The following is a 22,877-nucleotide window of genomic DNA, read 5'->3' on the forward strand; positions in this document are numbered from 1 at the left end:
AACACCCGTAATTTTGTAACTGAATCTGCCAAAAAAAAAACACATTTTACCCACGAGAGGTATATTTAAACGTTTTTATATCATTAATATAAGAACAAGTAGCTCCATTGGTCATATTTTAATCCGTTTTCCTCGTCGATATGCAGCTGTACAGAGCGATGCGCGCTCCCGCGACAGGGGACGCATATCTCGGCAGGGAGGCATTTTTCGGCACAACACCGGCTGCCGCAGGCTGCTGCTCCGCGGAGCTCGACGGAGCCGCCCCGGCTCTGTTTGGGCACGATTTTATCAAATGTCCCTCCTGTCCACAGCCGAAGCACTTCATGCCGGATGAGGTGGCGAACAAGACGTAGTCAAATTCGTCCACTCTCACCCGGAAACGCAGGTTTAGCTCCTCGTCACGGTTGTTGAGGATCATGAAGAGTTGTCTCCGGTGGGAGACAACATGCTTCAGCAAAGGTGATTTACACCCCGACAGAATCTTTTTAACGGGGGAAACCACCTTTCCGTGACGAGAGAGCTCTTTAACGAGGAACTCGTCACTAATGAACGGAGGGACATTCGATAAAATCACCCTGGTAGCGGGCTGCGTGAGCGGCGACACCTGAAGGAACGAGCCGTTCACAGAAATGCCCGACTCGACCAACAGGTTCGCCTGCTCAACCCGCTCAACAAACAACACCGCGGCTCCGTTCATGCGAGCCGCGGACTTGATGGATCCATGTCCAATTACCTCACCCACCGCCAAACAAACTTCCTCCACGCTGCACGGAGACCCAGCACCCACCTTGATGCCGTTCCTCCGTGTCAGCGTGGAGAAGACACCAGAACCACCACCCACCACCATGGCGTTCAAGACGCCGACCTGCCGCCGGGCAAAACCCGACGGCCACCAAACCCCACAAAACCCACCAAAAAAAAAAAACTCTAACAACCAAAGTAAAACAACTATATACACAATATTTACACTCACCCAGTGAAAAAGGACAGAAAAAAGTAAGAAAAACCACTCAAACAGAGTTTTTCACTCGCTCTCTCTTCCGCTCCTTCACTCACACTCCTCCCACACGAAGAAGAAGAAGAAGAAAAAGAAGAAGACATTTCCGGTTCCGTTGTTTCCATTCCCTCTTCCCAGAAGCAAAGCCACCTTGATCCCTCCTGGTTCTTTGTCTTTGTGTTGCTGTGAGGCCAGAAGCGGGAGTGAAGCTGAAAGAGAGCAGCAGCTGCTGCAGGTGATGAAGTCTGGAAAGAAGTCCAGCTGCTGGACTTCTTTCCAGACTTGCAGCTGCTGCTGCAAGTCTGGAAAGAAGTCCAGCAGCTGGAGGCACAGCGGAGAAACTGGAGGGAAGCAGGAGCTCAAAGAGCGGCAGGACGCAGCAGAGGAGACACCAATGATGGGGGATGTTTTCCAGCCCAGAGTTCTGCTGCACCGATTAGGTTTGTAGATTTCCTTCTTCATGCTAACTGTATGGATGGAGCTAAAGTTTAGGAGCCGTTTTCAGCAGCTGATGGATTCCTCCTCTTCATCAGAACTCGTTGCAGGGTTTCCCCCAGAAAACTGGCTAAGCCAGCAGCATATGATCAGCTAGCTAGCTTAGCATGTGGCACATGGGATGCTAATGCTAGGGTAGCATGTAGCATAGTAGCTACTAATGCTAGCTTAGCATACATAGCAACATTCAGTATCAAGTTCTACTTGTCTATCTGTCTGGAAAAGTTCCCCCAAACATCACTTTTTGGTTTATCTTGTCTAGAAAGGTGATTGCATATTTTCTTCTGGCTGTTAGTATGGAGGACCGATCCTGCCATCATTTAAACTACATACAGAAATTATTAAGAATAAGTATTCTTTTACTGTCCTGCGATGGGAAAATCCGGGTGTCACAGTTGCAAACACATGGACAGTTAAACACACTTATTAGCAATGAGGCAAAATAGAGAAGAAAAAGGAATAAACCTGTCTAATCAAAAGTTAACTCGAAAGAAACACCAAGTGTAGCTAATACGGGTTAAATACCAGAGTAAATATTGTCCAAGGAAAGGAAAAAAATTCATAGTGGAAGAATAAACTCCAGTCGATTTACCGTGGATTACTTTTCATATGTCTTGGTGAGGGGGGGGGGGGGGGGGGGGGAGGGTTCTTCCACTTAGCTGTCCATTTGAATCACATAATACAGCTTTATATGAGTAACCATCTTCTGGCTCTCTTAACTATCTTATTTATCCATCTTTCTGTCTTTGTCATGTATCTTTATACATGGTTGTATTCTAAACGCCGTCCTTACTCCCTACTTGATTAAATGATTGAATAAAGGTTTAGATCTGCCAGAGTTTATAATATTTTTGAGCGTAACTTTATTAAGTTTTAATTTTATTACTTTTGGGGTCTGTCTAGCAACAAAAATGTGTTTTCCAAGTATAACGCAGCCATCTGTTTTCAGGGATGGACGCAGGAAGGTAGATTTTTGTTTCCAACATAGACTTTTGGTGATGTGCGACAAAGTAAATGTTATTTTTGTAGAACATCTGAAAATGACCATAGACCCTTTCACTTGTTGAGAAGATGCTGTATTGAGCGTTAATCCTTATAATAATCTGGTTGAAACATATGACCGTCATGCTGGTATCAGGCGAACATTCTCTGTATGTTGAAGTAATCAGGTACCACATGAAATAAACAAATTTATTTAGTAAACTGTGTTTACTAAACACAGATATGTTTACTAAACACAGATATGTTAACCAAGGCAGGTAAAAATATGTCATAACTCTGAGCGCTCTCTCACCTGGTGGGAATGTAAGTTTACCTGCGTGTGAACCCAGGTTACTCTGAGATGAAAGTAAAGGAGCGACAGCTGCACACTTGGTTGTACTGCGCACCGCACAGACTCTCCACAGACATCTTACACTTCATGGTTGAACGCACCTATTGGCTACATTTCTTGTGATAAATTCATATATTTCCCACAGCAGACGCCCATCGTACACCAGAGAGTCTGTGGTGCAAATGAATGATGGATGGTCTGGGCTATTTCTTTTTCTTTGACATCAAGATCTCTACCAACTGGCACCAGAAAATGGTATTATCGGGCTTTCTTGGTCTGGAAACAAATGCATACAAACATCTTACGGGCAGCTATGATGAACTCGTTGAACTCGCTCAGTTGACAATACAGCAATCTGATTGGCTGAGCAGCAAACCTCGAATCACGTGACCTCTTGGACCGGAGCGCAACAGTTTAGAATTTTCATCTGCTATAACTTATTGATGTGCAAGTGAAAATGTGGGAACATTGGTGTTTTGAGATCACTGCTATGTGTAGCAACTTATCCAAGTGCAAGAAAGTTGCCCCCTGACATCTCATACAAAAAGTCATCGTACAGATTCTGGCCCACGGCCTAATTGGGGTGTGCATTCTCGAGCATCGGCACCACACAGCAGGTTTTCCACAGCTGTGGTACTTTGCTCTATTTGATCCAAGTCCTCCCCATGAGGATCACACAGTTCATCCCACATAGTGGAGCTGAAGCAGTCTCTGAGGGCTTCTTCTGCCTCCTCTGACCATCTCCTCACTCTGCGTGTTACCTCTGACTCCCTGATCACCAGTGGCTTGTAAACAGGTTGGAGATGCATTAGATTGTGATCAGAAGAACCATTGGGGAATGAGGGGTGAGGAGCTTTATGCCTCTTTGCAGTTAGCATACAATTAGCTTATGCTTCGTCTGCATTCTACTCACTGACCAACAGCTCTCAGCTCAGTGTCCTTTGTGCAAAGTCTCTCTTTAACATGTCCAGAACTACACCAGCGGTTATTAATAATCACAGCCACCCCCTCCTCGTACCACTGTCTCTGGTCCTGTTGGCTCTGATCATGTTGAAGCCATCGATGTTTACATCAGAGCAGGGGCGTAGCTATGGGTGAGCCTGAGTGGGCCTGGGCCCTCCTACTTTGTATCAGGGCCCACCCAATGGAGGGGCTTTCCTTTTGAACATTTTCTTTCGCTTAAGGTCATCATAGAAATCGTCATAAAATAAAATGAAGCAGAATAAAGTTGAATTTCTTCTTGTACCTTCATGTTCTGGTTTTCAGTAAAACGGCAGCACAGAGAAAGTCGTTCGCCTAAGAGCTGCGGGACTGTAATAAGCCAGATGCCAGGAGATGCTGGAAACATCACATTCATTTATAGACTTTTAGCATTTGAAGATGGATACTGTCATGATGTGAGCTAGAGGGAACATTACTCTTAGGGGACACAGAGAAACAGAAGAGCACCGGATTCTCTTTTGGGGTAGGCGCTCTGTGTCATTTGCTGAAACAACTGAAGGTGTGTGCTAACTCTTGGTGGCTCTTCCATTGGTCCAGACATTTTTTACTTCCTTTTTGTTTTTATTTAATTGAAGAAAATTTTGGCACATTAATGCATTGATTTACACGCACCTCACCGTGTCACCTGGTGAGGTGCGTTTCTCCCAGAACAAACTAAAGGGGGGCTATTTTTTTCTAGGGTGCAGACTTATTGAGCAAACATTTTATTAGCTTCAGACTGAACAGGGGCTCTGTGACGACTCCTACAGTGGTGCAAAAAAAGTCTCAATAAAATCCGAAAATAAAAAAGTTTCCCATCTGGCTTATTTTGAACGCGTTAGGCTGGAAAAATAGCTTTGGGTGGGTTAACATTTTCACATCATCTGGTGAGTTTTTAGAAGGAATTACACAGGAAATTATATCAAAATACCGTAGTTGTCATGTTGTGGCAGAATACTCAAAACTTTTACATTTAAATAAAATGACATCTCCTTGCTCTCATTTTATTACCGTATTTTTCGGACTATAAAGGACACTTAAAGTCCTTACGTTTTCTCAAAAATTGATGGTGCGTCTTATAATCCGGTGTGCTGTATATTTGGACATAGACACATTAAGCTCATTAGGCAAAGCCTAACATTTTGTTTTAAAAGCATGGCTGAAAACTTCAATATTGTGTCATCAGCACTTTAAGGTAAAAAAGGTAGCTCAACAGACAACAGAGTTTTTGCAGGGGTTATAACAGTCAAGTCATTTTATGCTGTGTTTTACTGTTCTGCATGTTCTGTCAAAGAATTTAATCTAACAAATTTCCTAAATATATCTGAATTAAAGTGTGCCTCAGTTCTGGCTAAGATCAAAATGTTTTCTAATGTGCAAAATATGTTTCCACGTTTCCTGCAGATGTTAAGGAGAAGCTGATTGTTAAAGAAGAAGCTTCTTTAGACCACAAACCTCGTGCCCACCTGCATGACCCAGACCAAATTAAAGGCAGAGAGCTTCCAGGAGAGAATGATGGAAGAGAATCCATCAAGATACAAGATCATGGAGATGCTTCCATTTCTTCAGAGGCTGAAGACACTGAGGAGAATGAAGAAGACAGTGACGTAGAGCACCCTCTCTCTGAGCTGAAACAGTTGTCAAACTCTGGATATAAGAAATGTTTTACAAAGAAGAATAAATGTAGGAAAGGCCACACAGGAGTTAAGCTTAGCTGCAAAGACTGTGGCAAAACATTTATGGGAAAATCAGCTTTAAACGGACACATGAGAATCCACACAGGAGAGAAGCCTTTCTGTTGTGATTTATGTGGACAAAGTTTTAGTCAAAAAACAAATTTAAACACACACATGAGAATCCACACAGGAGAGAAGCCTTTCTGTTGTGATTTATGTGGACAAAGTTTTAGTCAAAAAACAAATTTAAACACACACATGAGAATCCATACAGGACAGAGGCCCTTCTGTTGTGATCTATGTGGAAAGAGCTTTAGTCGAAAAGGAACTTTAGTGGCACACATGAGAATCCATACAGGAGACAAGCCTTTCTGTTGTGATATATGTGAACAAAGATTTAAAAGAAAATCTGCATTAAACACACACATGAGAATTCATACAGGAGACAAGCCTTTCTGTTGTGATATATGTGAACAAAGATTTAGAAACAAATCTAATTTAAACACACACATGAGAATCCATACTGTACACAAGCCTTTCTGTTGTGATCTATGTGGACAAAGATTTAAAACAAAATCTGCATTAAACACACACATGAGAATTCATACAGGAGAAAAGCCTTTCTATTGTGATATATGTGAACAAAGATTTAGCAACAAATCTAATTTAAACAAACACATGAAAAACCATACAATGAGAGACAAGGCAAGTTTTTTTGTGTAGCACATCTCAGTACAGGGACGACACAAGTGAAACTAAGAGAAAATATTAAGGATTTTATAAGTAATTGGACAACAAATTTAAACTAATGATCTTTCAGTTAAAAGCCTAACTAGAACAGCCGAAGTCAATCCTAAGCAAATGTGTTTATAATCTTGACTTAAAAGAACGTGCACTTTTTAGTGCACGTGAAACTGTTATTCAGCTTGTGGTTGAGCTTTGATGTCTCGTGGTTGAGCTAAGTATCTCAATGGACAAATATTTAACTCCATTCACCTCATCATGTAAAGGTAAAAAAAATTAGCTAAAATTCGGAAGTATGACAACAGTTACGTTGAGTTTGGCTTTATGGACAGTAGGGATGATATACCAAAATGGGTTTGTCTTCAAGTGCTAGCAAACGAAGCTTTGTATCTGGTGGTGCAGCGCATCGCAAAAAGTCAGAAGACACACTCAGTTGGAATGGACCTTGTGTTTCCTGCTGCGGTGGAAATGTGAGGTTCTACTTGGTACATAAGCAGCTAACAATTCAAAAACTGCCCTGCTTTTAGATGACATGGTGAGGAGAAGAATTAAAGAACTATCTGCTGACATTCAGGAACAGTTATTGGATAGAGTGCGTTCGTGTGATCAGTTTTCTAGACAGCTGGATCAATCTCCAGACATTTCCAGTGCTGCTCAACTGATAGCTCTGGTGCTCTATCCCCGGGAGGGAAACATTTTGGAAGATTTTCGTTTCTGCAAGGAGGTCTTGGGCAGGACAACAGTGAGGAATTATTTAAGCTAGTTGATGCTTTTCTGACTGAAGCGAGACTGAGCTGGAAAAATGTCTCGCTGTTTGTATGGATGGTGCTGCAGAGATGACCGGCTGAAAGAGTGGAGTTAAAGTATGGATAAAATCCATGCGTTATAGCTACCCACTGTGTCCTGGATCAGCAGGCACTAGCTTCCAAAGACATGGACCCAGACCCATCTGGTTGCTGAACATGACGCGCTGCTTTATTACCCAGAGGTGTGATGGTTGTCTCGTGGGAAAGTGTTGCAGCGTTTTTGAGCTCGTTTAACAAGTGGAAGATGATCTTTTTTTTTTTTGTCATCCATGCCTCCAAGAATAAACTGTGTGGAGAGAGACAGGCTCATTCTTCTCACTAATTGTCAAGAGGTTATTGATGTTTTCGATGAATGGCTTGACTGTGTGTAACAACCTAAAGCAGATATTCATAAGAATGTTTCTTGGTTTTCGGCCAATGGTTTGATTAAGATGTTTGTTGTGCTAAAATTGAACCAATTAAGAGTCTTTAATCTGATAAATGGACCAAATAGGGTTCACTGGAATTTCTTTCAGTCTTCTCAAAACTTATTTTCTTGGATGCTTGAATTTGTTATATTTGAAGAAAATACCCTGTGAAAGTATACCTTGAATAAATGTATTCTGTATTTAAAGTGTTGAAATTTTAATTTTTATTCCTTTAGCATATTAGTGATTGACTGATACAGGTTTTTAAAGGCAGAGGCCGATTATTTTGAGATCAGTCTAACCTCTATGTGCTGCCTTTTTTTTTTTTTTTTTTTTTTTTTTTTTTTTTTTTTTTTTTTTTGGGGGCCTATTATTGAAAACCATATTGCCATTTATTTTTTGACATGATAAAAATGACAGTTATTAAAAAAAATTGTTATTACTATTCCTACTTGCTCTTATTCTGTTTTATTTTGCTATATTTTAATCATGTAAAGCACTTTGCATTGTCTTTGTACTGAATTGTGCTATATAAATAAATTTGCCTTGCCTTGCCTTACTGACACTGATGACACTGTTATTAAAAAAAACAAAACATTGACAGTGGATAGCAAATGGAGGGAGCAGCAAATCTCAAATGTAAGATATATATATATATATATATATATATATATATATATATATATATATATATATATATATATATATATATATATATATATATATATATTTTTTTTTTTTTTTTTTTTTTAAACGTACATAGTTCCTGATGTGTTCAACTGTACAAAAGGCTGTTAAAAAATACTATCAGCAGGAGGAATCTAAAGTGGTCCTTGGGAAAATGTTCCCCCTGCTAAGGGGTCCCTGGCCATAAAAAGTTTGAGAACCCTTGCATTAGTTTGGGCCTGATCTATGGTTACTAGCTGAAGCAACTGAAGCAGTGTGCAACAATTTTTACTTCCATTTTGTTTTTATTCAATTGAAGGAGATTTTGGCACATCAGAAAACATCAGTTAGATAAGAACCCTTTAGCCAAAGCAGGAATGTTGTCCGAATAATGCAGTCAGTAAGGAAGGAAGTAGGAAAGGAGCCCATATGCTTCCTGTCATAGTTCCTTTAGCATAGGGCCTTCATGATGTGCCTTACTGTTAGATATTGTAACAGTGTAACAGCAAAGTTTGAAATCAAGGGAAGCAATAAAACCACCAGCTGTGATGTGATGAATTACAATGTATACACACGTTAACCATGAATATTACAGAATAATTATCTTTGTTGTACACATTTTTTTTTAATTTTGCACAGTTGTATACACCATCTTCTGTTAAAAACAAAAGCTATAATTTAAACAAATAAAATAAAAACAAAATCATCAGTATGCCAACTGTGTTTAAGAAGACTGGTTACTGTTGGCACACTGCAAAAACCTGTCATCTAAAAGCAAGTTTTTAATTTCTTTTATTGTCATAGAATTTTTATTTATTACTTTTGTCAGATTCAAGTTATTTTTCCAACCGTTGTGGTTTTTCTTTCATTAAACGAGGGGTACCAACAATTTTATCGGGTGTGTATAGAACTTTATTTAAATTGTTAATCCAAATTCAAACATCTTTTTCAATCACTGTACACATGAATGACAACACAAATTGTCATTGTAAACTTATTTTGTGTTTCTGTCAGAACTGGTAAACCAATACCTAAAGCAACAAATCCTCATATTAGGCAGAACATTTGAGGCACATAATTTGTTGATGAACGAAAAAAACTCCTGTGTATATCTGAAAAATAAAGGATTTAAAATGTAAATGTCAACTTTACAGCCCTCAGGTCCAAACTTTTCAACAGAAAGCTGAATGTCAATAACACTTAGCTGGAACAACTCTACTTCTAAATAAAACTGTTCCAATCTGCCATGACGTTTTTGGGTGAATACTGTCACCTACCATATCTGAGTATGTAGCATGAATCATATCCAATGTGCTTTATTCTCTCTCTCTCTCTCTGTATATGTATACATACACACACACATACACACATGCATATAAATATTAACTTAAATCTTAGAATATTTTCCTATATTCCTAAAATACTGTATAACAGCTTTCTGTATTCTTTCAGATTCCCTTCCTATCTGTCTTGTCTTTTGTTTTAATCTCATCCTTCCTTCATATTTCCTACAATGCAGTAATATATATTCTACACTTTGTGGTATTTTACATTCTAAAAATTCATCTGTTTAACTTTTTCCTAATACATACATATGTTTTGTTTAACCCGGTATAATCAAATATTAGCCTAGTCAGAATAGTCTTCTCTTTTCGGTTCTTTCTACTCACACCCTTGTCAATAATAGATTTCTGTACAATATAATATTTTCTTACACTTTTAACCATGTTCCATTTATCCTGCCATTTTGTCTTTATTTGTTTTTTACATTATTGTCTTAGCTTCTCCTTTCCTATAAGGTATATTTATAGTATAATTTGTTCTAATTGATTTTTTAGCTATTTTGTCTGCTCCCTCGTTTCCATTTATTCCTACATGGGCTGGAACCCAACAACATTTATATAGCGTTTTGTAGTCTGAATAAGCTTTGATGATTTTCTAATAATACATCTTTTCTTTTAGATTTTATAGTTTGGATACTGTAAAGGCTTGCCGAAGAATCAACACAACGTCCACTTTATCCGGTCTTACTTCCTCTATCCACTGTAATCCTATAATTATCACCATAATTTCTGCTGTGTACACTGACTGACATCTGATCAGGTAATCTTTTCCCAATACCTTCATTATTGGTATGTATATTCCTATACCTACCTTATCCTTTTCATCTTTAGATCCATCTATATATATATATATATATATATATATATATATATATATATATATATATATATATATATGATATTTGGTTCGTATATATAGATTTGCATACCGACCTTTCCTGCTCTCTTCCCACTCTTTTTTTAATTCCATTATATTAAAATCTATTTCAGTTTTTGGAAATAACCAAATAGGGATATTGCTAATAGGTCTAGGAGAGATAAATCATGTATTTTCTATTCTTATTTAGCTTTTGTCGTCCATCCAAAACCATTACCTTTCACAGTGTTATATTCTCAACACTCCTGAATAACAGTCTTTGCTGGGTATTAATTCCCACAATCACTTAAACGGCACCAGTACGTGAGCTTCAGTTTATCTCTAAAGGCACTTCTCCTACTTCTTACCTGCATTGCTTTAGTTGTTGTTATCTTATTGCACCAGTACAAATCCCTAGCGCTTTATTTCTTTCTATTTTCATTACATTTATTTTAGCTGCTGCTCCATATAGGCCTACATAACACTCATAGTTTATGTTGATCTCATTAGGGCCTTATAGATATGCATCAGTGATTGTGTACTTGCTCCCCAATCCTTTCCTGCTACTGCACTAATGAGATTTATGATTTTCTTTCATTTTTTTCCTACTTTTTCTACATATGTTCTCCATGTTAATTTTTGGTCTGATCTGAAAGTTCCTACTGCCTGTAAACAGACTCTCTGCCTCCCCATCTTAGACTCTTTCAACTTCCTATTTTCACCCACAGCTAAATCATCCCTTCGGTGAGCTTCCTGTCTTCTTCCCTCAGCAATTCATTCTAGGCTGTGACGGAAACTAGTTGTCGAGCTCAAACGAGAGCGTTTTTGTGATGGTGTGTTCGTGGTTGTGGAACTTTTCACCTCCCCAGTTATACTGTCAAAACTCTCATCCAGGTAGCTCTCCAAGCTCACCTCTGTACCACAACTGCGGTCAGCTTATCAAGCCGTCCGTTTTGTTCATTCAACGACCTTGTGATCGCGTCGACTGCCGCTGGCAGTCTCATCAGGGCCATATTTACCGCCAGCAGCTTTTGAAGGTGTTGATACATTAAATATCCTCCAAGGCCAAAAATGAGGAATCCATGTATCATAAATCCGAATAAGTAGACATCTTCGACGTCCTCAACAGAAAGAATTGAGAGGCACACCGTGGACCATTTCTGCCATGGGTCCAAAATGTATCCCGCAAAAAAAGTTCCGTCGGGACAGGCACGCTCCCCCGTCCTTTGCTTTCCAGTTGAAAAAATTTGATCAATAGCGTTGAGAGACCAGCTGACGAGATCCATAATTGCCTTAGAGCTTTCGGTTATTATGAAGAAATGGCACAAAAGACACAGACAAAGCAAATAGCAGGAGAGAAGGGGAAGGTTAATAGCAGATAAGGAGCTCTGGAGAGCTGAAGAAAAACCGACCGACCTCGAGGAGAGACAGAACAGAACATCAGGAAAATTGTATGATTAAAAAGAGCAATACGCACATTTTCTTTATTTTAGATAGAACAAAAAAATAATGCTTTAACAAGCTTAGTTTGAAGCAATTAAAAATCTGAAAAGAAGCTAGTACAGAAATGCTGAAACTCTCAAGTGAAGATGGTTCACTTTGAGTTAATATTCATAGAAGAGCCATTTTCAGTATGGATTCTTGTGTGTTTGTTTAATGAACATGTGTAACAAAACTTTGTCGACATAGATCATCTCATAGTTAACTACAGCTGAGCAGTTTGAGTTACTATTCATAGCAGAGCATTTTTCATCCTTTATGGGTTCTCACATGTGTTTTTAAAGCAGGTTTGTGGCGAAATCTTTGTCCACATAGCTCACAACAGAAAGGCTTCTCTCCTGTATGGATGGTCATGTGTGTGTTTAAAATTGATGTTTGGCTAAATCTTTGTCCACATAGCTCACAACAGAAAGGCTTCTCTCCTGTATGGATGGTCATGTGTGTGTTTAAAATTGATGTTTGGCTAAATCTTTGTCCACATAGCTCACAACAGAAAGGCTTCTCTCCTGTATGGATGGTCATGTGTGTGTTTAACTTAGATTTCTGGCTAAATCTTTGTCCACATAAATCACAACAGAAATGCTTCTGTCCTGTATGGATACTCATGTGTCTGTTTAAAATTGACGTTTGGCTAAATTCTTTTCCACATAGATCACAACAGAAATGCTTCTGTCCTGTGTGGATTCTCATGTGTTTGTTTAAATTTGCTTTATCGCTAAATCTTTTTCCACACAGATCACAACAGAAAGGCTTCTGTCCTGTGTGGACTGTCATGTGTGTGTTTAAATTAGATTTTCGGCTAAATCCCTTTTCGCATATATCACAACAGAAATGCTTCTGTCCTGTATGGATTCTCATGTGTGTGCTTAAAGTGTATTTACTACTAAATGTTTTGCTACAATCTTCACAGCTAAGCTTCATTCCTGTGTGGACTTTCCTTTTTGACTCCACTGTTTTCTGCTCTGTAGAACATTTCTTATATCCAGAGTCTGACTTGTGTTTCAGCTCAGAAGGAGGGTGCTCTAAATCATTGTCGTCTTGATTCTTCTCAGCGTCTTCAGTCTTTAAAGAAATGGAAGCATCTCCATGCATCCTGGTGGATTCTTCTCCATCATTCTCTTCTGGAAGCTCGCTGCCTTTAATTTGGTCTGGATAAAGCTGTGAGAGCAGCAGAGACTGTTCATCATCCAGACTCTCTATGGGAGGAGCAGAGACTGGAAACCTGATGCCATTAATCAGTTCCTCCCCATTGAGCTGCTCTCCTGGCAGACTGATGTAGACTCCCTCCTGCTCCTCCTTTATGTGGGGGGGTTTTGGGTCATGCAGGTCGCCAGGAGGTCTGTGGTCTAAAGAAGCTTCTTCTTTAACAATCAGCTTCTGCTGAACATCTGCAGGAAACATTGAAACACATAATCCATATTAGAAAGTATTTCGATCTGAACTTGAACTGACATAAATTTCAATAAAGCCATGTTTAGGTAATATAGTTAGATTTAATTATTTTATTTAACTACTACTTTTACTTATTGTTTATTTAGCATTGTTTTTCTTATGCCTTGTTTGTTTACAGTTCCTTGCAAAAGTAATCAGGCCCTTAGCATTTTTCATTTTTGTTGCCTGACAAACTTTCAAGTAAAATACATTTCTGAATAACTGAGTTTGCACCATTTCATTCATAGAACATACAGAACAGTAAAACACAGAATACAACAGAAACCTCAGCATACATGACTATTACAACTTCCCCCAAAATGTCAGTTCTTGGTAGAGCTGCCTTTTTTAACTGAAAGTGCAGATGACACGATATTGACCTTTTCTGCCATGTTGTGTAAAGCAGAAGTTTATCCAATATGATATATTTTATATTTATAAGTGTGCCCTCATAATATTCAAAAAAAAAAAAAAAAAAAACACGGTCATTCATGCAAATTAGAGAGGTCTGTAGTCCTGCTTAGCGACTGAGGAAGGAGATAGAAGTGACATAAGCATGAAAACGACTTCCTGTTTTTTTTTCTCCCAGTCTCCTGTCTAGAAATGTGGCAATAAGAATTGATGTCTGAATGCCAAATAGAGCTCGACAGATTTTGCTTTCACAAGTGGAGCAAACAGCTATTGCCATAGTGCTCCACTTGATTTATGCATGTAAATAGCTTTATTGTGATTCCTGCAGGGAGAATTTCAAATTATATAGACGCTACAATGGGAAAGTAGGAGAGTAAAGGAAGAACAAGAAGAGAAAAAAAAGAAAGAGAAGAGCTGAAAGAAAGAAGAGATAGAAGGGAGAGAATGATAAAACGTCCTCTGTCTGCTCCATCACCTGGAAAGAGAGATGCAAAAAGAACAGCACAACCAACAGACATAAAGCAACAGATATAATCGAGTAACACCTAGATGGCATTGCTAAATTATATGTATTATTATTTAATCTGACATGTGTAAAGTGATACCTGAAAAAAAAGTGAAAGAAAATAAATAAATAAATAAATTACAGGCTTTCTGTATATAAGTGAACACTTAATACCTGGAACCCTGCACCTGTGGGAGTTTGTGAGAGTGCACTAGTTTAGGTGAAAGTTATCCAGAAGGAAGTAGCTCGATAGTGATTGTGGAGAACCAAAGACCCGCCTTCCCCGAGCACAGAGGCAGGAGTCAGGGGACCCATACCCCCGGACTCCCAAAGGGGCCCCCAAAGCAGGGCGCCCAAGAGGGGCCAACACAGGAAATCTGCAACCGCCACCGGGAATGGGCCGGCACCCACCTGGGAACCAGCCCCAAACCCGAGGACCGTCAATGCGCCAGAGGGCTTGATGGCCCTTGAGATGTTCTTGGGAGAGGGAGCGGACCGAACCCGTACCTGGAAAAAAAAAATAAAAAAATAAAATCATTAACACCATCCCTCCCTAGTGCCCCACTCACCACCCCCCCCCCCCCCCCCCCCCCCCCCCCCCCCAGGCGAAACCCGTACCGGGAGACTACATGGACCAGGACCGGGACAGAGGGCCGGACACAAGCCCACCAGAACATCCCCCCCCCCCCCATCCGTAGATTTATTCCCTCCCCAACACTAACATTCAAACAACTCACCATACATTCGACAGTAGACATCCAGGCTGGGTTAGTCCCTGCTCCCCTTCCCCCCCCTCCCCCCACTAGCAGAGTGCCAATCCAATGAAGGGGAAGAGCATCTGCCCTGAGATGTTAATGACCATGCCCCCCTGCCAGCTCAACAGGCCCCGAGGCCCCCCAGCACACCAGAGGCACTGTGCAGGGGCAGACACCCGGGTGCACGCCGGCCCAGACCCCAAGCGGCACACCCCCCGCAACCGGAACCCCCGAGGCCCCGCTGGGCCCCCGCCCGAGGGCGGCGCACCCCAGGGACCCCAGGCCCCCAGACCCACCCAGCGGCAGCACAGCTACCAGGTCAGTAACCCACGTCCGTCACCGCGTTGCTGTAGGCGGGCTGTAGGCCGCTCGTAAGCCGCCCGTAAGCCTCCCAAGCCCCTCCCAGATGGGGGTAACAGACCCTGGAGTCAGACCCACCAAGCGCCCCACTCCGGGTGCCCCCAGAGCCCCAGGAACCTCCCCCAACCAGCCACTGCGCTCAGCAGGAAGCAACCCTCCGCCCCCCATTCCACTAAGTGATGGTGCTGATCAAAGGAGCCATTTTTTTTACTTTATTGACCTAGGACTTTTTTTTCTCTTATTATTAATTTTACCTCTTTAATACTCCCCCAAAAAGTCTGTTCCTAAAGGTTCACATGTGACATGGTTTTATGAAATAATGAGATTTAACAAATTGATCCTTATATTCATAACACATAAACATATACACACACACACATATATATATATATATATATATATATATATATATATTAGGGCTGGGCAACGATTAAAATATTTAATCGCGATTAATCGCCCTGATTAATCGCGATTAATCGCGATTAATCGCATTGTATTTACAAACTCCAAGAATGAATTCAAAAGTAGTGTAAAGAACACTTTTATTTTAATGTTCTGCTGCCATATGAACAAAAGTGTTGTAACATTTGTAGCACTTATCAGTAACACATATTTAGTGTAAAGCTCAACTTAAACATGTAAAACAAAAAATAGCAATAATAATAAATTAAAGCTTATTGCCACTGACAGGGAATTCTCTTTATGGGGAAAAAATCTACCAAAAACAGGCAATTTCTGAGGTAACCGCAAGGAGCAGCATTATCATTTTATGTTCAATACCAAAATTTAACTTGGCAGTGGTTACAACTAACTTGTTTCTGTCATATTCCATGCTGGAAGAACTTTAAACTGAAATGCTTGCTAACTCGATATGCTTGCGTTGCTTGCGTTTATTTGACGTTAACACGCGGTTTTTTGTTGTTGCTTTCTCGCGTTCATATAGTGAACGGCTGGGGAAAACAGGCAAAAACACATGGATACTTTGAAACGCGAAGCGACTTCACCGACGGCGTCTAAGCAGACCCCCCCCCCCCCCCCCCCCCCCCCCCGCTCCGCTCCGCACAAAACTTGTTCCGGCCGCCAACTCACCGCCTCGCCTCGCCTAAGCTCGCTCGCGGTACCTGCGGGAAACCCCGCCTTCCGCATGTCGGCTTTGTTTTTTTCCGGCCAGTATCTTTCTTCCTCTGAATCCGAGGCTTGGCTGACAGCGAGGTTATTGGCGCATTATCGCCACCTACTGTTCTGATTCAAACCCCTACACCGCAGCAACAGACCTTTACAAAATAAAAGCATGTGAGCAACATGCGTTAATGCGCGTTAAAGAAAATATCGCCGTTAATAGTCTAATGAGTTAACGCAAAATTAACGCGTTAACTTGCCCAGCCCTAATATATATATATATATATATATATATATATATATATATATAGCTTGTGTTACCACTCTGCAGCTTTATGCAACATGGTGCAGCCTTAGTTTATAGAAGGCAGATACAAGTAGTGAAATCAGCCAGAATACATTTCCATGCAGCACAGGAATGAGGCATCTTCTCTGATTCACGTTCACAATAGCTGTGTCCTTCGAAGGACGCATTTTAAGGCCGGTGACGTCACAGCGATGCGCGGAGGCTGTCCCAAGCTGTGTCTCAATAGGGGGTTTTCAGCTGACGTCACGCTCACGTGACTACTCAGCGCGTCCGCCATATTGGGTGGCAGTCGTTTCGCACCGTTGACCTGCATTGTATGACGCCTTAGGCAGTATTGGAAGTGAACAATGGGGAAAACGTGTTTAATGGTTGGTTGCACGGCCCGTGGAGGTGGAGATCAACGCTCTTTCTATCGCCTACCAGCCGTAATCGTGAATCAGTGTGAAAAAACAAAACAGCTGTCTGAACAACGCCGTCACCTATGGCTGACAAGGATATCCAGGTCCGATTTGGACGGTGTTAAGCTGGAATACTGAGCTGAGCTGAGTGAACGCTGGCACGACTTGCTGCCGCTGCTCGCCGGAATTTTTGTATTTGCTGCTCCCTGCCTTTGCTCACCGGTAACTTTTTAACCGGTAACTTTTTAACAGACAGTGCAATTGTTTTTAACGGACAGTGCAATTGTTTTTTACTGAGAACACGGCCACGATTCATCGGCACTACAGGTTGTGTGCGTCCCAACTAGGCTACTATCGGTAGCTCACCTGTCCTGCCCCGTTTTCAGCCTCACCTGACGTTTTTTAATAATGTGGACCGACAGGACATACATCCTGCTTGTCTGCATCTGGATATTTCTACTGCCCGCTCACCTGCAAGTGGCGGGTTTGCTGCAGTATTCAGCCGCTGACCTGCTCCGGCTCCGCTGTCACTCGCCCGGACCTGCGCCCGAGGCACTCCACCTTCACCCGGACATCACCTTCCAGCCACGCCGGAGATACATCCACCGAGGATCTCGCCGGATTTCCCACCACAACGGTTCAACAGCAATAAAATCCATCTGGTCCAGCTCCCGACGGGGGATTCGTCGCCCTCCATGCTCCACCAGCCGGGCTGTCGACCACAGCGTGTTAGCCCGCCTAGCTCGGTCGGCTAGCACCACCACCAGCTGCAACAACACTGCACTCAACTTTGCTCTGCTTAACATCCGCTCACTGACAAGCAAGGGACATCTCATTCAGGACCTCATCACTGACCGTAAACTGGACTTTCTCTGTTTAACCGAGACCTGGCAACAGCCCCAAGAATACTCTCAGCTCAACGATTCCACTCCTAATGGGTTTGTTTACATCTCTCAACCCCGTGGTTCCGGGCGCGGAGGAGGTCTCGCGATAATTCATCGCGAGAATTGGAAAGTCTCGCCGGTATCTGCGCCAGTCTCAAGCACGTTTGAATCCACAGTCTGCAAGCTGTCTGGCCCAACTCCAACCATCATTGCTGCTGTCTACCGCCCCCCCAAAACCGAATAGTGCCTTTTTAACAGAGTTTGCCGATTTTCTCACCCACCTATCCTCTCTATCACCAAACTTAATCCTACTGGGTGATTTCAATATCCACATGGACAATACCAATTTGCCTCTCACCAAAGACTTTACTTCCTGCCTAGAGAGTTTTGGATGTCAGCAATACACCACTACCCCCACACACTCCAAAGGACATATTCTGGATTTAATCTGCTGCTCTGGCGTCATCCCTCACAACATAACAGCTGATGAACTCCCCATAACTGACCATTTTCTCCTCTCATTTGAAGTGAATATTACCCTCTCTATCTCTAAAACATCCCGCCTCATATCCTTCCGGAACATAAAGAACATTGATCCCTCCACCCTTATCTCAAGTATCCACTCTTCCTGCCTCCTTGACTTCAATAATCTGCTAACCCCTGATGACCTGGTCATCCACTACAACACTGGTCTCCATAATATCCTTGACTCGCTTGCTCCACTAAAAAATAGATTTGTTTCTTTTTCCGTCTCCGCCCCCTGGTACACCCCAAATCTCCGACGCATGAAAACCAAAGGACGGCAACTCGAAAGACTTTATAGAAAAACTGGTCTCACTATACACAAAGAAATGTACAATAATCACATTATTCACTATAAGGACTCCATTGCCAGCACTAAATCACAGTATTACTCGAGCTTAATCACTGCCAATCAACATAACTCTAAGTCACTTTTCTCTATACTCAATAATACTATCAAACCCAAGGACTCTTTCCCCCCGCACCTTTATACAACCTCCTTCTGCAATGACATCATGTCATACTTCACAGGAAAAATCAAGAACATTCACCAAAACCTTGGATCAACGGCTCATCTCAGCACCTCACCAGATCTTCCCTCGCCTACACAGTCGCTCTCCTCCTTCCATCTTCCCACTGTCTCGGAAATCACAGAGCTCATTCGGAAATCCAAACCATCCACCTGTCAACTGGACCCCTTCCCAACACAACTTGTCAAAACCTGCCTCCCCTCTCTGGTTCCCCTCATCTCCGCTATCATCCACACCTCCCTCACCACTGGAACTGTCCCTACACTTCTCAAAACTGCTGCCATCACTCCGATTGTAAAAAAACCTGGTGCCGACCCGATCAACTTCAACAACCTCCGTCCTATCTCCAATTTACCCTTCATTTCCAAAATTCTTGAAAAAACAGTTGCCTCCCAGCTCCATACTCACCTATCTGCCAACAGCCTGTATGAAGAATTTCAGTCTGGTTTCCGGCCACTCCATAGCACTGAAACAGCACTCATCAAAATCACCAATGACCTCCTCATGGCATCTGATTCTGGACTACTCACCATCCTCATCCTCCTCGACCTGAGTGCAGCCTTTGACACCATCTGTCACACCACTCTCCTCAGTAGGCTTTCTTCCATTGGCATCACTAACACTCCGTTGGACTGGTTTATTTCCTACTTCTCTGACCGCACTCAGTACATTCAACTGAAGACCCTCAAATCCACCCCCTCCCCCCTCACCTCAGGCGTGCCCCAGGGCTCTGTACTCGGGCCCCTCCTCTTCATCATCTACCTCCTTCCCCTTGGCAATATCTTCCGCAAATTTAACATCCAATTCCATTGCTATGCTGATGACACCCAGCTCTACCTCTCCACACAACCATCGTCCTCTCTTCCCCCCACCTCCCTCACAAATTGCATCTGTGAAATAAAAGCCTGGTTCACCAAAAACTTCCTTCAATTAAACAGTAGTAAAACTGAGGTTCTCCTCATCGGCACCAAATCAACTCTTTCCAAAACTGACAGTTTCCCACTTGTTATTGACAGTTCCTCCATCTCCCCCTCCCCCCAGGTTAAGAGTCTGGGTGTCATCCTCGATAGCACCCTATCTTTTCAATCCCATATCAATAACATTACCCGGTCTGCCTACTTTCACTTAAGAAACATCAACCGCCTCCGTCCCTCCCTTACCCCACACACTGCTGCCATACTTGTGCACAGCCTTGTCACCTCCCGACTGGATTACTGCAACTCTCTCCTCTTCGGCCTTCCTCAGAAATCACTCCATAAACTACAACTGGTCCAGAACTCAGCTGCTCGCATCATAACAAGAACTCCCTCTATCCACCACATCACCCCGGTCCTCCAACAGCTTCATTGGCTCCCCGTGCAGTTCCGCATTCAATATAAAATTCTCATGGTGACATTCAAGGCCCTTCACCACCTAGCCCCCCCTTATCTGTCAGGCCTCCTGCACATTCCCACCCCCTCCCGTGCTCTTAGATCCTCATCTGCTTTACACCTGTCTGTCCCTTCCGCCCGTCTCACCACCATGGGGAGCAGAGCATTCAGCCGCTCTGCCCCCCGCCTCTGGAACTCTCTACCACCCCTACTTAGAAACACGGACTCACTTCAAAATTTTAAATCACAACTCAAAACTCATCTGTTTAAGACCGCCTATTCTCTTTAATTATCAATTTCCCTGTCCCAGCCTCGGTATTTATTTATTTTTTATTTATTTTTTAAATGTTTTTTGTTTTGATTCTGTTCCTGACATTCTGTTTTTTACCCTTCTGTACGGCGACCTTGAGTGTCTAGAAAGGCGCCTTTTAAATAAAATGTATTATTATTATTATTATTAATACGCCAGAGTCTGCGGTGCTCACTTTGTCACAGGTAATTAACTGTTAAGTATTTAAAACATGTAAGAAGAATATATTAATAATATGGCTTGGGCGTTATGACTTATTACTTTCCGCGGCTGTCATGTTGACTGCCTCCGCCGCCTCTACTGCCTATTACTACCGCATACTGTACTCCCTCTCTCAGCCGTGTTTTAATTTGATTAATTTCACCTTAACTTGATTTCAACCATGGTAAACCGTTGCTGTATTGTGGGCTGTAACAGCGCAACACATGATCGCCATGGGAAAAACATAGAAACAGATTAATTTTCCACCGCTTTCCTGCCTGGAGGCGCAACCACGGAGAACAACTGTTAGTGATAACAAAGAGTCGGCTCGCTTGGATCGCGGTTGTAAGTCGACCGAACATAACTTTCCACAGTATCCGGATGTCAATGAGAGTGTGTTCTAAACGTTTGAAACACATAGCAGCAAGTTAAAAGTACATTACATTCGCGAGTGGTTGTTAGCGCTAACGGTTAGCATGTGCTAACCCGTCTGAGCACAGCTTACCTTTGAACGAGTTACAGAGATAAAGAGATCGTCGGCTCGCTTGGATCGCGGCTGTAAAACCGAACATAACTTTCCACAGTATCCCGATGTCAATGAGAGTGTGTTCCAAACGTTTGAAACACATAGCAGCAAGTTAAAAGTACATTACATTCGCGAGTGGTTGTTAGCGCTAACGGTTAGCATGTGCTAACCCGTCTGAGCGCAGCTTACCTTTGAACGAGTTACAGAGATAACAAAGATCGTCGGCTCGCTTGGATCGCGGCTGCAAGTCGACCGAACATAACTTTCCACAGTATCCCGATGTCAATGAGAGTGTGTTCTAAACGTTTGAAACACATAGCAGCAAGTTAAAAGTACATTACATGCGCGAGTGGTTGTTAGCACTGACGGTTAGCAGCTACTAAACTAGCATGGGCCAGAGCCCGTCTGAGCGCAGCTTACCTTTGAACGAGTTGCTGTGTTCCCACTGTTTGCTGGCTTTATGATCTGCAGCTCCTACCGGCGCCAATACGGTAAATACAACTTAATTTTGCACTGGTCATTGTTCTGCTTAAATAATTAAAGCCGCGAGCGGCGTCGATCGGCCCTGCAGCCAAGCGCCTTCGCGGTGCAACACATTTGCAACACATTTGCGTCGGATTGTTTACATTTTTACCATCTTATTAAAACTCACCCGTCCACGTATGATGGCGATTTCCTTGATGTACATAACAGATATGAACTGGTTGTGAGCCTCTAGATCCTTGTAAGCTCTCATTTCCTCAAGAGTGTGCAGAGGGTTTTCACCGAACACCAGGTAATGCACTATGTCGCCGTGCTCTACATTTGGCCAATCATCTGGATTACGGCTAAACAAGGCACCGTGGAGGGCATACGGGTCCATATGGTCGATCACGGAACATTTCCTCAGATATACGTCCTTATCTGGTCGCTCTAGCGTGCTGGCGTACTTATCCATTCGCGATACGATAATACGTGTAAGACAACTAGAGATAAGGAAGTGTGCCACCCAATATGGCGGACCGGAAGTTGGCCAGTGACGTCAGTGAAAACACCCTATTCGGTGGCTGCGTCCTTCGTAGGACCCAGCCTACTCAGCCTTAAAAGCCGGGAGTACACTGTACGATTATTTCACTCCTGGAGTAATAGGGCCAGGTTAGATTATGTTAAATATTTTTATTCTTTAGGAGAATAAATTCAGGAGAATGAAGCTAAAGGGATACGAAAATAAACTTGTAATTAGGGCTGGGCAACGATTAAAATATTTAATCGCGATTAATCGCCCTGATTAATCGCGATTAATCGCGATTAATCGCATTGTATTTACAAACTCCAAGAATGAATTCAAAAGTAGTGTAAAGAGCACTTTTATTTTAATGTTCTGCTGCCATATGAACAAAAGTGTTATAACATTTGTAGCACTTATCAGTAACACATATTTAGTGTAAAGCTCAACTTAAACATG

The 22,877-nt window shown here is 42.2% G+C and overlaps 2 protein-coding genes across 2 annotated transcripts; one reads left to right on the forward strand and one right to left on the reverse strand.

The window, feature by feature from the left end:
• Window positions 1-1,386: 1,386 nt before the first annotated feature.
• Window positions 1,387-6,046, forward strand: LOC118557743 (gastrula zinc finger protein XlCGF7.1-like; the record flags this gene model as incomplete). Its single annotated transcript, XM_036128024.1, has 2 exons — window positions 1,387-1,437; window positions 5,211-6,046. Coding segments are annotated over exons 1-2 (882 nt in total), but the record flags the coding sequence as incomplete, so codon positions are not given.
• A 5,853-nt stretch (window positions 6,047-11,899) lies between these two features.
• Window positions 11,900-12,980, reverse strand: LOC118557744 (gastrula zinc finger protein XlCGF7.1-like). The gene has a single exon (XM_036128026.1). It carries the CDS (start codon window positions 12,894-12,896, stop codon window positions 12,054-12,056), a length of 843 nt encoding a protein of 280 aa, XP_035983919.1. The 5' UTR covers window positions 12,897-12,980; the 3' UTR covers window positions 11,900-12,053.
• Window positions 12,981-22,877: the final 9,897 nt, after the last annotated feature.

Source organism: Fundulus heteroclitus, chromosome 24 (genome assembly GCF_011125445.2).
Source record: "Fundulus heteroclitus isolate FHET01 chromosome 24, MU-UCD_Fhet_4.1, whole genome shotgun sequence".
In the NCBI taxonomy this organism is placed as follows: Eukaryota; Metazoa; Chordata; class Actinopteri; order Cyprinodontiformes; family Fundulidae; genus Fundulus; species Fundulus heteroclitus.